Below are 15,355 nucleotides of genomic sequence, written 5' to 3'. Positions count from 1 at the left end.
AATATCTTAATTCAAATCATTTTATTACTATTAATAAATACACTGAAATATTCTAAGTATATTGGATCTAAACTTTACTGAAACTCATGTAAATACCGCTAGGTGATTTTTTGTTTCTTAGAATTTTGCAAAAGGGAAGATATGGGCCATGAAGTTGGGCCTATTACTACCTAAAGGCAGCCCACTTTAGACGGATCCAATCGATTTGTGACATGGACGGTCCAGATTCAAAGTTGACCACATTCATCCAACAAATCGAGGAAGCCGGGTACAAGACACTGTGCATTGCGCTCACTCCAAAAAAAGCGCGCTAGGGTTTCGTTTCACCCAGCGAATAACGTAATCGTAATTGATTCGAGGCACAGAGAGAGAGCGAAGATGTGGCACGAGGCGAGGAGGTCGGAGAGGAAGGTCCACGACATGATGGACGCGGCTCGGAAGCGAGCGCAGAGACGAGCCGTGTTCTTAGCTAAGCGGCGTGGCGATCCTCAGCAGTCAATCCAGGCCCTTGGCGCTCGCTCGCGAGTGTACCGGGATGATGCCCTCTACCAAGCCACTCAGGACCAGCAAGGCCTGTAAGATTCATTGTAAAATTGCCTTTTCCCAATTCAAATATTGTAGGGATTATGGTGCGATTTGGAATCGACTACGACTCTTCGAAATCAGATTATTGCGTGTTTCTTATGACAATAATACAAGCTTTAGATCATAATTATATTTTTAAACGGATCGGAAGAAACAAATTTGGAGTTTTTTTTTTAGATTAAACTTAGATTTTGCCATTAAATTTTAGGTTTATTCTATATTTATATTTTATACATACTGATCAGTTATAAATCAGAATACCGAAGGTTCACAACGGTTTCTGTTTGATGAAAGTTGAATTAGAGTCAAAAGGGCGCACTTTTGTTTTCCTTTCAATTCTCAAGTTGCATAATATTTTTGGTTAATTATCATTAATGCCATCTATTCTAAAGCTCTATATACCTTCTATCACAGGATACCTTGGAATGGGAAACAGGAAATTTTGATTGATAGGTGCGATGTTTCTCCTTCGTTGTTTTCTTTTTGGGCTAAAACTCATCTTTCTGCTGTCACTTCTCTTGACCGATAAATTAATATTGGATGCTACTTCTTTATAAGCAGATTTGATGGCCGTGCACTTCTGGATTTCATTCGGGATTCTGGGTCCCGACATTTTCGGGTTCAGGAGAAGTCTGAAGAAGAAGAAGAAGTAGAAGAGTTTGTTAATTTTGAGCGTTATCGGGATTTAATTAAGCACCGGCGTAGAGGATGTCGGTACTTTTTTATTTTTTATTTTTTGATGATGTCTTAAATTCTGTAACAGTTTGAATATATTTCTCAGTTATACTTCTTGTTTAATGAAAAGGAAGTACAATAATATAATCCGTCGTTTGGATTGAATCATCTGAGTAGGGTTTAAGTTTCAAACTTATTTGACAAGAGAAACTTTATAAATTAACAGTTACCGATGAGGAGGGTTTGCAACATGTAAACCAGGAGATGGAAGCGAAGGTTGTGGCTCCATTTATGTCAGACAGGTTTGCCTCTACTTTGTTTTTCACCCCATTTTTTGTTGTCAGTTAATTCTTGCTTTCTATATTTTCTTGTAAGTAATTAGTGCTCTGTACATTTAATAATTAAGTAATATCAGGCATGAAACTATGGAATAAACTGAGACCAGCGTGTATAAAATGTTCTAAGGCTGAATTAAATATTGACTACTCATCACTGATCAAAAAGAAAAAATATTGACTTCGTCGTATAGGTTTCTGATTAATTCTTATGTTTTTATAATAATAGTATGATGTTAAACACATGCCAGTATGTGATTATCTAGCATTAGAGAAGTTTTCTCTAGTTTGTTAAAGGTGTTAACATGTTGGAAAAAATTGAAGACTGTTTCCCAAACGATATTTTTTGCCTCCCCCAAAAATATTTTCATTCACCATTAGTGGTCACCACCGCTTAATTAAACCCCCAAAAAAGTTAAAACCACTTTTGCAAAACCTCAAAGAAACACTCTCACAAAAGTTTTATACTTGAAGTGGACCCAATCAGTTTCACAAACGGCAAAAATATACATCTCAATCATTTTTCTTTCTAAAGATCTTTTCAATGGGTCACACCACTCCCACAAACTCAAGCATAAAACCACTTTACATTTTCAAAATTCGTGATATGCAGACATGCTCAAAGTTTTATTTGGGCTTGAGTTTTCACGGAGATTTAGAAAATGAGTTGTGCTGATTTCTCAAGATACATTTCATTGATGTTGCCAATTGAATTCTTATTTTTGTTTGTTTAAGTTGTCAGGGCACCCAAATTATTTAAAATAAAAATGATTTGGATACCTTAGCAATGGCTTGCATTTCTCCTTTTTAAAACTTCCGAGTCGTTTTTTTCTTCTTTGTCTAGCATGGTATTCTAAACAGAGATTGGAGGTTACTTCTGTGTGGGTTATTCATGGTCAAATTGCTTCTGTTTGTTTTTTAAGCCTAGATTTGAATTGATGAAGTTTGCTAAGCTGTTTTCATCACTTTGTTAAGATGTGCTTTATTTCTAGTGTCCCATTCATAAATGTGGTGGACAGTGTTTCAAGATATATTGTCTTCATTACTCTGTGAAGCTGTGAACACTTGTGCTTAGACATTTTTTTCTTTTGGTTTTTTGGGGGCTGTGGGGCGAGATTATATTATTTTTGTATCTGTTCTCTTTTCCTGCAGATCTCAACCGCAACCTCCTGCAAGCAAAGGCTCTTATTCGCAGGTGGGATTTTCTTATGAGGGGGAGGGGAAAGAGGAAGCCCATCTTTCTGATGCTGATGATAATGAGGATGATGATGAGGATGAAGACGACGAAGATTTCAACAGTGATGATAGCAATGACGAAGGAATGGATATTATAGCAAAAGAATTTGGTGTAAAAAGGTATGGATGGCTTGTTTACATGGATAAAAAGGCTAAGGAGGAAGAGAAAAGGCAAAAGGAAGTTATCAAAGGTGATCCTGCAATTGTAAGTTTTGCACAAGCCACATGGGCTGTTGAAGGAATATATATTATTTTATACTGGATTTAACACTGCATGCATTTTATGGTTTTGAATTTAAAATTCTTGACATCTCTAGAGGAAGCTGAGCCGCAAGGAAAGAAGGAAGGTTTCTCAAATAGAGAGGGAGAGGGAAAGAGAAGTTGCACGAGTGACTGGTGCCAGAGTGCTCCATCATGATCCATACCGGTAGAAAGTGTTTTCTGACTTCTGTTTCCTAGTGTTGCAAATGATGACGCTGTTATGCTTTTTATAGCAGTGTTTTCTCTATTAATGCAGGGAGCCTAGACGAAGTCCAACTTATGAAGCTTATCCTCGCTCTAGAAGGCATGCTCTTAGATGGAAGTTGAATTTCTGGTTTAATTTCATGTAAAAGGAATAGTTTACACACTTGATTCTAATTATTGTGTCTGCAGATCAAGATCACGGTCGTATTCCCCATCATATTCAAGGCGCTATTCTCGTGGAGGGCATTCTGATGATGTTCATCGAAGCAAACCAAGGACACCAAAAATAGAATACATTACAGAATTTGGGGGCTCCGGTGATGGGGATGAACTGAAGCTTGAACGATTTTCTCCACCCCCATCTCCACCATCTCAGGCTGACATGTTGAACCGGTCGGCGCACTCGACCTTTAATTTTTGCAAAGATAGATTCGACAATCTTTACTCTGCTGCAGCTTATCCCCCTTTTGTTGCCCGAGGCAAACTTTTCTGGTTTAGAATAGATCAGGCTTAGGGTTATCAGCATACTGCCAGAGGAAGAGAGAAGGAAGCTTCCTTTTTGAAGCTTATTGTTTTCCCTGAAATGGATTGTTTTAGAAAATCTTCTGACTTGCATGGAACCAGTGATTTGGGTGTCCCTAATGCTACTACTTTTGTGCAGGCCATCATCCGGTCGCATACTTGAGGCGTTGCATGTTGATCCTGCATCTAATGTGTCTCTTGATAAGGAAAAGAGTGCTAAAGTTTTGAAACCAGCAGTAAGGTATCTCATGGTGTCCGAGATAAGATTTCATTATTTTCATTTTTTGGCAGTGTCTTGAGGAGTTCAAGTAGATAAGCATGTCCATTAGGAGGTGGTTTCATAACTTTGTGATTCTTTGTTCTCCATAGCTTCTCATTTCTGTTTTATATTTACATAAATTTAGAATTATCATTCTTCTGAACTTGTTTTGTTTCCTTTTCACAGCACAACTTCAGCAATAGCGAAGTTAAGTAAGGCAAGTACCTCTGGTGGGACTTTAAAACAACAACAGGGGGAGAAGAAGGAAACTCCTCAAGAACGACTTAAAAGGATTATGAGCAGGCAGCTGAACAAACAAAGTACGAGCCAGATTATCTTAATCTATGCCATCAGACAGACACTGGTAGACAAAAACAAAAATTCGTCGAAAAGATATTAACTATTGTGTAACAAATTCCTTTTGTAGTTAAAAAAGATACTGCTGCTGAAATGGCTAAAAAACGTGAACAAGAACGCCAGAGGCTTGAAAAGCTTGCAGAAACAAGTCGCTTAGGTCGATATGGGCATCGGAGCCGCAGCCGCAGCCGCAGCTACAGCCGTTCTCCTTCAAGGTAGTTAAATTTATAGTATAGTGTGCATGCGGGACCTATGCTTTTTAAAATTAAGTACCATAAAGCATAGACTTGTCTCCTTCTCAAACTTGATAAATTCACCTTAGATACTTATCAAAAAAATAAATAAATTCACCTTAGATTAATTTTGCTTTGGGGTTGATGACGATGCCTGAAATTGCAGTTTCTAGCAATAGTAATGCTACCCATAATCTCTTTTACCATCATCCTCTAGCCGGTATTAAATGATTAGAAATTATTTGTTATGCTTTACTTCTTTGCCAATCATTTGATATTTACATTAATGGATGTTGAGAGGATGATAAAAAGGATTATGAATATAATTGTTTGAGGATTAGAGATGCCTTTTATGCTTGCTACCTCTGGTTGGTTTGAACATACATATGCAAGTATTATTATGGACAAATGCCCTGTTTACTGCAGAAGATACAGGCATAGTAGAAGTCCAAGTAGAAGCAGGAGTTCACGAAGATATTATTCCCGTTCCCGCTCTCGTTCCCATTCCCCCACCCGTTCCCGTTCCGGCTCTCACTCTTACTCCCGTTCTCCAAGGTTAACACTGTTATCCTGTTACCTTGCACACTAGACTTGTTTGTACAATTTCTGGTGCCTGATTCTGGGAGCTAATATTGCAGGGTAAGAAGCCGTTCAAGATACCGATAGAGATATTTCTGTAAAGATGGCAGTCAAGGATTTAGATATTATTGTGCATGGAGGCTTTTGTATCCTCAAGAATGTAACTAGTGGACAGCATTTCCCTGGTGCTTAAATTGTTGGGTCTAGTTAATGTGAGGGAAGATTAGGTAGCATGAATACTGGACTCATTCACAATCTCTTCCTTTGTTTTAGGCTTCTATTGATTGGTTTGCTAAAATAACGTGTATATAATAACATCGATAACAAGTAATTTTGATGTGCTGTGCTGTGCTGTATTTCACGCTGAAATCGAAGGCCTTCATGGAAAACCCAGAGGTGCTCGCTCATATACCACGTGCTCCGAACCTTGCACAAAATGCGACACCTCGTGCGAATCCTGATAGAGATTCTGATTAAAGCCAGTTTGGAAGTTTATTATAGGGGTGTGGTAAATACATGATGGTGGTGGGATAGACGTGAATGCTGAGTGGGAACACTCAGAAGACACCAGTGCTGGTCTGGCTGCCTTCGTTGCTGCAGTGCCGCCTAGAGTGTAGCCTTCCTGTTCAAGACCATAACTTTGTCGATAAATGAGTTATGCTGGTGGAGTATTATATCATTATTCAATGACTAAACCCGTCGAACAGATTGATAGGACTGGGCTTCAAGGCAGGAAACACGAAAAAAATTGGCGGTCTTTTGCGCGTTGGAGTGGAATAGCCTAACGAGTTTTGTACTCATCATTTTTATACACTATACTTTTTTTTTTTATTCCTTCTAATTAGACTATTTTATTCATCATTTATATACTATACATTTATCAAGAAAACAAATAAAAAATAAAAAAATTATATGTGCTGTGTGATACGACGATGATTTAATGCTTAATTGATAGTAGAGGAGCCGAAAAGGCAGTGGGATGGATCCATTTTTGTGTTCAATAAACAAATATTCATATTCGGTGATCCAAGTAACGTTGGACTGTTATATAGCCCGTCTGTGGGACAAAGCCAGTGGCAAGTGCCATATTTTTTGGATATTTAGCTAACGTTTCCTATAATTTGGAGAAAAATAGACATAAAACAGTTTGTCTATGCTGCGGCAGCATCCAACGCAATTGCTATGTGGAAGTGGATACAGTAGAAGACTCCTAGGAAACAGTAAAAAAAAACTTTTGACTAATTCCGTATAAATCCCATGAAATACTCTCGTGTCTCAGTCCAAACTCTTACACAAGACGTAGCAGAAATCAGGTAGCCTCAAAATACGGAAAGAAAAATGTTACGGTTCGATGACAGTTTGGCTACTCGGACAAGGCCTCAGTCTCAGAGCAATTCTTCTTTCTTTGAGCTTATACTGTCTTCTGCAACACATCCTTCAATCTTTGATTGGACATCCACCATCACTAATGGATTTATGGTGGCAGAGAATTCAAGTACCAATGAATTTGGTGGATGCTTTATGTCAGAGATGAACTTTCTCATTCCATAAACCTTTAAAGACATGTAATTTGCTTATTGGACACTTGAATGTCGAGTTGATCATGTTGGGTCACATCTTCAACAATCTCAATGTTTGATTATTCTTTGAATGTGTAGTCTGCATCCTCTAAGATGCAATTATTATTATTTTCTCATGATCTATCTTTTGGACAGGAAAAATTGATAAAGAATAAAGCTAAGATAGCCTTTGGATTAATGTAAGAATTATCTGATTGCCAAAAAAAATAATAATAATAATGTGATAATTCATTACTGCACGCAGGCCTCAAAAAGATTCTTTTGTTTGTGGGTGTGTTTTGCCATTGGCTGGTTGTTTGAAAACTTCATCAGTATTTTCCATCTGTGGAAATGAGCAAAAAAGCTGAAAAATTATGTTTCAAGCCGCCTGATCATCAGTGCTGGGTACTGTAGTAGGATGTGGAAGTGATGGCTAGGCCATGGTTTTTCCATTCTACCTTTATATAGTATAGTATTATGATATCCTTGTCAACCCACACTACATGATTAATACCCAAAAAAGTCATAATCGTTTCTTAGATTTTCTGTCTATGTTAAATTTGGTAAAGTAAAATTATTCTTATTAATTATTATTCACTATCTCACATTATATATTTTATAAAAAAATTATAAATATAAAATATAAAAATAAATAAAAATTAATACATAATAAATTACTTTGTCCATGGATGGCCTTTGAATCAACCTCTGTTTTTTTAATGTTATAATTAAAATCATAGAAATGAGAATGAATCTAAGCATTGGTTCGAGCCCAAAAATTTTCGATTTATCTAGAAAATAACTGCAAAAAAATGGGGTTTTGAATCAAGCGCTTGAGTTCCTTCAATGCAACGAATGATTCAGAAAAGACAATAAAGAGCAGACTGACAGAGATGGAAAAGGTTAATAAAATCTGGAAAACTAGCTGCAAATGATCAAAGTACACGCCTAGTTGCAATAATATTAAATCTTTCTTTTTGGGAGGGGTGCCTTTTTAATCTTTTTGCAGCTCTTTGGCATCGCTTGAAGCTCAAGGTATACATCTTTACGTTCCAGGTTCTTTTAAAGCTGCAAAACCCATCAAATTTACATCTAGAAAAACCCCACTTTATTCCAATATCCGTATTGCACGCACGCATCTCATGTCTCCATGAAAGCGATGGATGTTCCTCGATCACTCTGCCTTTAGCCCTGCCCTAGCCTATACATTATCACCTTTAACTTATTCCTCTGCCTCGCTCTTTCCTACTGATCATAGAGAGATCTGAAAGTAATCTTATAAAATATTGTTACCACCACACGAGCGGCCGGCGCCGATCGACTTTATAGCTAACGTTTAGCTTCACAAGTGGGATTCTAAATATTTAAAATAAGGAGATTTAAATCTAACTTATAAATTTATATTATTTGATGTGAGAGGTTAGATTTATTTTATAATAAAAATAAATTTCATATATTATATTAAATCGCGTTACGTTAGCTGATTTCATTTCCTTTCTAAGAAGAGATCGTCTCAGCTAACCGAAAGAAAACTGAAGATGGAGGTGGGATGTTTGAACCACAGATATGGTCCTTGTTCATATAGTTTGCTTGATAATGCAGGCTGCATGCAGTTAAAATGGCTTTAGCAGAAAGATTCCACAATGTGTATTCGGCAATTAAGCACATTCTTTTGCAATATTCTCGCTAATCCCAGGATAAACTAAGAAGAAATCAATCCATTTCTTAACAATTATGCATGTTTTAGGCTTGACCAACCTAATATTCCTAGAAACCTATATAGCAAAACCCACTTATTTTTAAGGAAGAAGAATTAAAATATATATATATATATATATATATATGTTGGATCGAAGGTAAATGAATGAATCACATGGGATGGTGCGTGTTTATATCCTAGCTAGCTGCTTCCTGGTTATTATATAAAACTTTCAATCCAAGAGTCTATATTTTAAGATGGGAGTTAGCTAGGTTAGATCCTTACCCTACAAAATGATTTTATTCTTCTAAGCATGCGTTTTATCTTTAATTTATAACCGCTTCTATATTATATTTTCATCATAATCACCTTTGATCATCACTTTCAAAATTCTCTTCATTTCTTTAATTATCCGGCCAGTCCGGTCTATATTTGAGGCTAGATCTTAGTTCCAATATGATATTCTACTAGTACTTTGATCTCTCCCTCTCTCTCAAACATCATTGTGACATCACCTTAATTTGTTCCTACCAAAATTTGAGTCAACCGGAGGATCATGCCAAAACATTGCCAAAAAATTATAATTGGAGCCTCTCTCTCTAAAGTATGAGTGATAAGATGTGACACAATCCGTGAACCCAATACAAACATGACACAAAATTAACGGGTTTGAGTTTAATATTAACGGGTTTGGATTAAAACAGGTTGACCCGTTAAGACGATTTATAAATGAATCAATAACGGGTTAACCAGCTTAATTTGGAATCAACTCATTTTGACCCATCTAGATTTTATTTCAAAATTATAATTTTATTGTTGTTAAATTGTAATTTGATACTTCTCAATATGTTTATATTTTTATTATTGTTATTATAATTCTAGACCTATGCTCATATATGTTATTGTATTGTTTGTAATATTGATTTTATTATATGTTAAAATTTGAAAAATATTGATATATATAATTTTTAAGATATTGTGGCTACTAATAAATATATATTATAACTTTTATGTGAAATTATATTAATTAGATCAAATGAGTCATGTGTATTAGTCCAACCGATTTACATGAAATGAGTTTAAATAAGTCGTATCGTATTAACCTATTTCTTATAATTTATTATTAAACGAGTCAAAATGGATGATTCGGCACAATTCGCTATCTAAATGGATTAGGTTAGGGTTGAAAAGTTTGACTCATTTAGTTTAACGGGTCAGACTCGAATTGATTTATATAGTCGAATGTTCATAATTTGACATGATACGAACGCGATCCAAAAATACGAATTGTCACCCCTACTCTAGAGCACCCAAAAAAAAATATGAATTTTATTGGGTTAAGTAACTCTGTACCCCTCTAAACTATCCGGTTTTTTTTTATTACTTTTTATTACCATAAAGTATTAAAACTAACACATTACATCCACCAACTACCGTCGATCGAGTACTATTAAAATATACCACCCTCCATTTTAATGGGAGCAACCATCAATATGATCCAGCGCTAGAGCTACAAAAATCTCCAAGAACTATATTATATGTTAAACTCTATGGGACGATCATTATTTCTTTATTTAAATCTTAGTATCAATGAGGAAGTGGAACTTTTCTTACAAGGGTAAGTCATATATATTCATTTGTTGGTGGTACGTATTTGGTGCATTATTGATGCCGACCTCGAGATATCTCTCAAGGGTCATCATGAGATCCGAAGTTTGAATCCGCCCTTAATAATCGGCCTATTATGATCTAGAAAGAAAATGAAGTCTCATATTGATTCATTTTCTTAAGCAATTCAAAATTTTCTCCAACCGATTAATGAAGCGTACGTACGTGTACGTGTGTGCGTGCTTGATGATCTTTGAATAGAGCATGCATCTAACTGAATTTATGATGAAAGGTTTACATATCAATACAAAAGCCGACCCCGCCATGCATGCATGCGATTGATCTCCCACATATATGTCATGTCCCTCTTCTACATGTAAGAGCCAAAGAGAAGAGGATTGATTGCCAGACTAATCAGTGTTAATTAGAGGAACATGAATGTTGGATTGAGGAAGACAAGCAAGCAAAGTTGCCCACTACGTTCAAGAAGAGAATATTCATCCGGCCATTTTGTTAATTAATGTTAAATATATATGGACCCCTCCAACACCTTTGCCCACCAATGTTCCTAACTATATATACAAAAGACAATGGCATATATCCAATTACGCGGTACGTCTATCTATGGAGGAGAATTGATGCCCCAACTGGTTCCTCGTCGACACAACCATTTGGTGACATTTCCTAGAATTGTGTTACCTATGATTTGGATTAGAGAGACCGTGCTGTTTAATCTGTTCATGCACGCATGCATGCATGCATGCATGCACCCAACCAAATCTAATCCATTTTTTATTTGTAGCTCTTGTTGCGAGTTAATAGACCATGCATGCTTCTCAGCTTGGTCCATCCAAAGCCCCACCAATCTTAGCAGAAGTCTCTCTCTTTCTCAAGAGCTACTAGCGGCCTTCTTAAATAATTAATGGTACTGGAAAAATGGTTGGATTGAAAATAGGCCGTGCATGAGGGTGGTGGCGGTGGTGGTCCAATAATCTCATGTCACTTTCACAGAGTTTGGTGGTAAACAGTTATTGGCCGGGATTGAATCTTGGGGATAGCATTATCTGGACCATGCTAATCTGAAGCCTTAGCCTGAATTCCCCATTCTGATAATTTCCGGCTAGGATAAGATCAATTTTTCTCTAGCACAAGTTACTGATCCATTCTTTATTTAATTTCTTTTAAAAAAAATGGTATATTATTTTTGCTTCAATTCGGAGCAATATTGCTATTCTTTATCATGAATTTATCAGTTCACTATAACAATTACCTGTGAAAATGACTAATACTTTCTCATGAGTTTGTTTTAATCACAAATAGTTATTTTTATCTTAAATAATTTATTACAAATATTCGTTTTTCTTGTAATCGCTTCGACAATAGTAATCAATTATATATGTAAAAAAATTTTAAGTGATTCCTTATGCCAACCACTCAAATGAAAAGTCAGTTAAAATGTAATATATCAACTATATATAAGTAAAGATGATAAATTAGTTACGAATAAAGAATAGCGTATGATCTCTTTACTTAATTTGTAAGTTTCTATGGCATGTGGTGATCTATATTAATTGGAAACCTTGAAAAGTCTAAACAAGTCTGTATTTACTAATCGTCCATATATAAGATTGGTCGGTGTGGAAGTTATTTCAGATTATATATATATATATATATAAATATATATTAATTGAGACATTGCAAGTGGATGATTACAATTTGCTGTGACAGTTGCATTAATATGGCGTGAATAGAATTGAACTCTTCAAAGCTTATAAAAATCTACCTCGCAAATGAAGATCGATATATATGTGTTGATCACCCTTTACATCTTACAGATCAGACCTATATATATATATATATATATCTAATAATATATATATATATATGAATATAGTGACCATGATAAACTTGTTTTTCTTTGTGGACTACTACTGTGATGAAAGACCGACGTACGTTCAAGGTGGCCGCTCTCACATGTTAGCTTCTTTTCATTCTATTTAATTTTTGCAAGTCAATCCGACATGATCTGATAACAATTAATCTCTCGCGTGGTCAGCTCATGAAGAAGTAACACATAATTTTTGTTATAAGGTCACGTTACATATATATTATGTTATTTTTCATACAATAAATACATAAAATATTTTTGAAGTTATTTATTTCTTCGTGTTAACCTTTTGAATTAGATTATATATATATATATATATGCAAATTAATGGCATTAATGGGGTGCCGGCCTTTGCTTCCACTCCACATTATATATATATATATATATATATATATATATTATATGCCCTCTTGATCATCATGCGTGTGTATATATATATATATATATATATATATATATTTATATATTAGCACTTTTGAATCGATCGATCACTTCAGTCCAACTACTAAATATTTATTACAATGAAGCACTAAAGATTCCATTAAAATTGATTCTGAAAACATGAATAAAAGACATAAAATTTAAACCAGCTGGCCTCAGATCTATTTGCTTTGTCCTTTTGATATTTTTTCATACATACATATATATATATATATGTATATATATATTTATGATGAAGAGTTATAAGTATCTCAAATTAAACAGGTGATCATTATCAAATTCACAAACAGCATCATCTCATGTTTTATTCTTTGGAAACTTCAGCTTCCTCTCGTTTCCGCGCATTCATGTTTTATCGATGGAATATTCAGTACTAGTGCTTCTCCAGAAAAAGAGATTTTGAGATTTTAAAATTCTTGTATATAAATCATGATGAACAAATATAAACCCATTCAAAAAAACCCGACCATTAATTTGTAATTAGTTTTCTTATTGACACGTCCAATGAATTGCTTCCAGCCTTCAACAACAGTTAGGCTCGGTTAAAATACAAAAAATATTTCATCTCATTATTATAATTTTTTTAAATTTTTACGCAAAATATATAAACAATTTAACTTTTTCAAATTTTAAAACAATATTAATAATATGAAAAAATAATATTTTATCAATATTTTATTTAATTTTCAACTTTCATCTCAACTTACTATTTAAACCGCACTTAATTAAAATAAAAAAATATTGACGTTAGTTTTGAAATTTAATAATTGGAATAAATCTCGCATTAGGTGAATATATATTTACGAACACGTACCGATCGATTTGTAAATAGTTGAGTTAAAAATACATTAATTTTAATTCGTTGGCAACGGCATGCACGTGACTACGTACTTACAACATGAACTCTTTTCTTAAAATATGTGATCCCAATTATACTTCAATTTTGAAAAAAACAAAAACTAGTTTTAATTTGAAAATTAATGAGAGGATAGGTAGGGCGGTGTAGTTCCAACGTCCTCTCAACAATATATAACATTTGAGGATGGAAGCTCGGGCAGCCCGTGATGAGCCGCGAGCCTTTATAAATTTTTTCATGTGATCTTAAAAAAATTTAATTTCCTCATTATCCTATTGAAATCATATTAATTGATTGATTTTTTAAATAAATTTTAAAATAATTTATTGTTTAAACAAATTATAAAATAATTATGAAGTATTGCTACAAATCAGCCACCGTAGCTGTGCATATGTTGCTTGGTGCAAAACGCACCAGACATCTTCCTCTCTCTCTCATTAGATCTCTCTCATCCTGTCTCTCTCTCATCGACTCTCTCTCATCTCAATCTCTCTCTCATCTCAATTCTCAATGGCTGTTTCTATTTTGACACATAATGTGTACAATTTAAATGTAACAAACAGTAATTGCTACCTAGATTTTTTCATAATTTATTGGTATGATCATTATTGTAATTGCCACGCAATTAGTGGAGTGGAACTAGCACACCGGCCTAAAAAAAAACAACCTTAAATAGCAAAAAGAAAATGTGGTGAATGGCATATAATGTACATAGGGGTCTCGGGTCTCTTTTCGGCCAAAAAGGGAGCAAAGTAGGGAAGACCGACATGATATTTATTGAGATGGTACTTGGGATCATGAAAAAGATGAAGCCAACCTTGAGGAAAAACTCCCAATGCAATCTCATTTTATCTTTGACGACCAATAATTAGTTAGATTAGCTTCTTTTTTTTTTTTTTTTAATAGAGTCAAGTATATATATCACAAGAAAAATTATTTTTATCAATCACTATTTACCATCTCACACTCCATATTTTATAAAAAATACCTTCATATTTGATGAAAATGCTCTCATATTCTATGAAAAAATTATAAGTGTAAGATGTGAGAATGAATAGGGACTAATACATAGCATTCCTTATATCACAGAAGTGGAAAAAAAAAAAAAAAGAAGAAAAAGATGTAGTTAACGTTAGAGTACAACTATGTGGCATGATGATTGTTGTGCTTTTGCTTTATCTTGCTGTCCATCTATACCAATGCATAATTACTTATGGGCCATACATTGCTCATACCAGACACTAAATTATTTAATAAACCATAAGCTTCTTTCATTGACTGACTGGATTAAGGAATTCCAAGACATAAATAAAATGTTAATCAGATCATGATCATGTTACTTTCACTTTCCACTTGCATCATGGTAGTTGGCGCCACCACTGATCTATCTATCTATCTCCACAAGACACAATAATCCGATAACTTCTAAAAAGATTTATGGGTCTAAAAAACTAACATGCGGATAACTCTTAATTACTTGACGGAATTAATATTCTCAAAGATTAAGGTTGTGTTTGGATGTTGAAGTGAGTTGAGTTGAGTTGAGTTGAGATGATAAAATATTGTTAAAATATTATTTTTTAATATTATTATTATTTTAGAATTTGAAAAAGTTAAATTGTTTATTATATTTTGTGTTGGAATTTGAAAAAGTTGTAATGATGAGTTGAGATGAGTTGAGAGTAGTTAACTAACCAAACGAAGCTTAAAGAGAAGTTCTTGAAAATATATATATATATATATAAAAGATGAAAAATTTCATATAGAATTAATAAGGAGGGGGTAGAGTCCGAACTATTCACATTTATAAGCTATGAAAAAGAGCCGTTGTCCAACGACTCTAACTGTAATTAACATTAAAAGAGAAAAACTAACTTTTGTAATTATTTTAGTCAGTCAGTCAACATGGGGTAAACTCTTACTCCACTCCCTCAAATTTCAATGGGTAATCAAGGAAAATCACAGTACTCGGTATAACGTCTCCGTTTCCGTTTCCGTTTCCGATGCCCAAAATCTCAGAGTGGGCTCCAGCTTTTCCCCACCACATCCCCGCCTATA

The 15,355-nt window shown here is 34.5% G+C and overlaps 1 protein-coding gene across 2 annotated transcripts; it reads left to right on the top strand.

Moving 5' to 3' along the window:
• The first annotated feature begins 266 nt into the window (after positions 1-266).
• On the top strand, positions 267-5,615 carry LOC109009081 (CLK4-associating serine/arginine rich protein). 2 transcript variants are annotated; one of them, XM_018989428.2, is made up of 13 exons: positions 267-575; positions 1,000-1,038; positions 1,147-1,295; positions 1,487-1,562; positions 2,748-3,036; positions 3,149-3,258; positions 3,349-3,396; positions 3,486-3,689; positions 3,958-4,059; positions 4,264-4,397; positions 4,505-4,649; positions 5,097-5,222; positions 5,306-5,615. In XM_018989428.2, the coding sequence occupies exons 1-13, from the start codon at positions 379-381 to the stop codon at positions 5,331-5,333; spliced, it is 1,647 nt and encodes a 548-aa protein (XP_018844973.1). In that variant the 5' UTR covers positions 267-378; the 3' UTR covers positions 5,334-5,615. The 2 variants fall into 2 exon arrangements, with proteins under 2 accessions (XP_018844973.1, XP_018844972.1); XM_018989427.2 differs by having other exon boundaries at positions 268-575; positions 5,094-5,222.
• Positions 5,616-15,355: the final 9,740 nt, after the last annotated feature.

Source organism: Juglans regia, chromosome 7 (genome assembly GCF_001411555.2).
Source record: "Juglans regia cultivar Chandler chromosome 7, Walnut 2.0, whole genome shotgun sequence".
NCBI lineage: Eukaryota > Viridiplantae > Streptophyta > Magnoliopsida > Fagales > Juglandaceae > Juglans > Juglans regia.
This window is presented reverse-complemented; position numbering and strand designations above follow the sequence as displayed.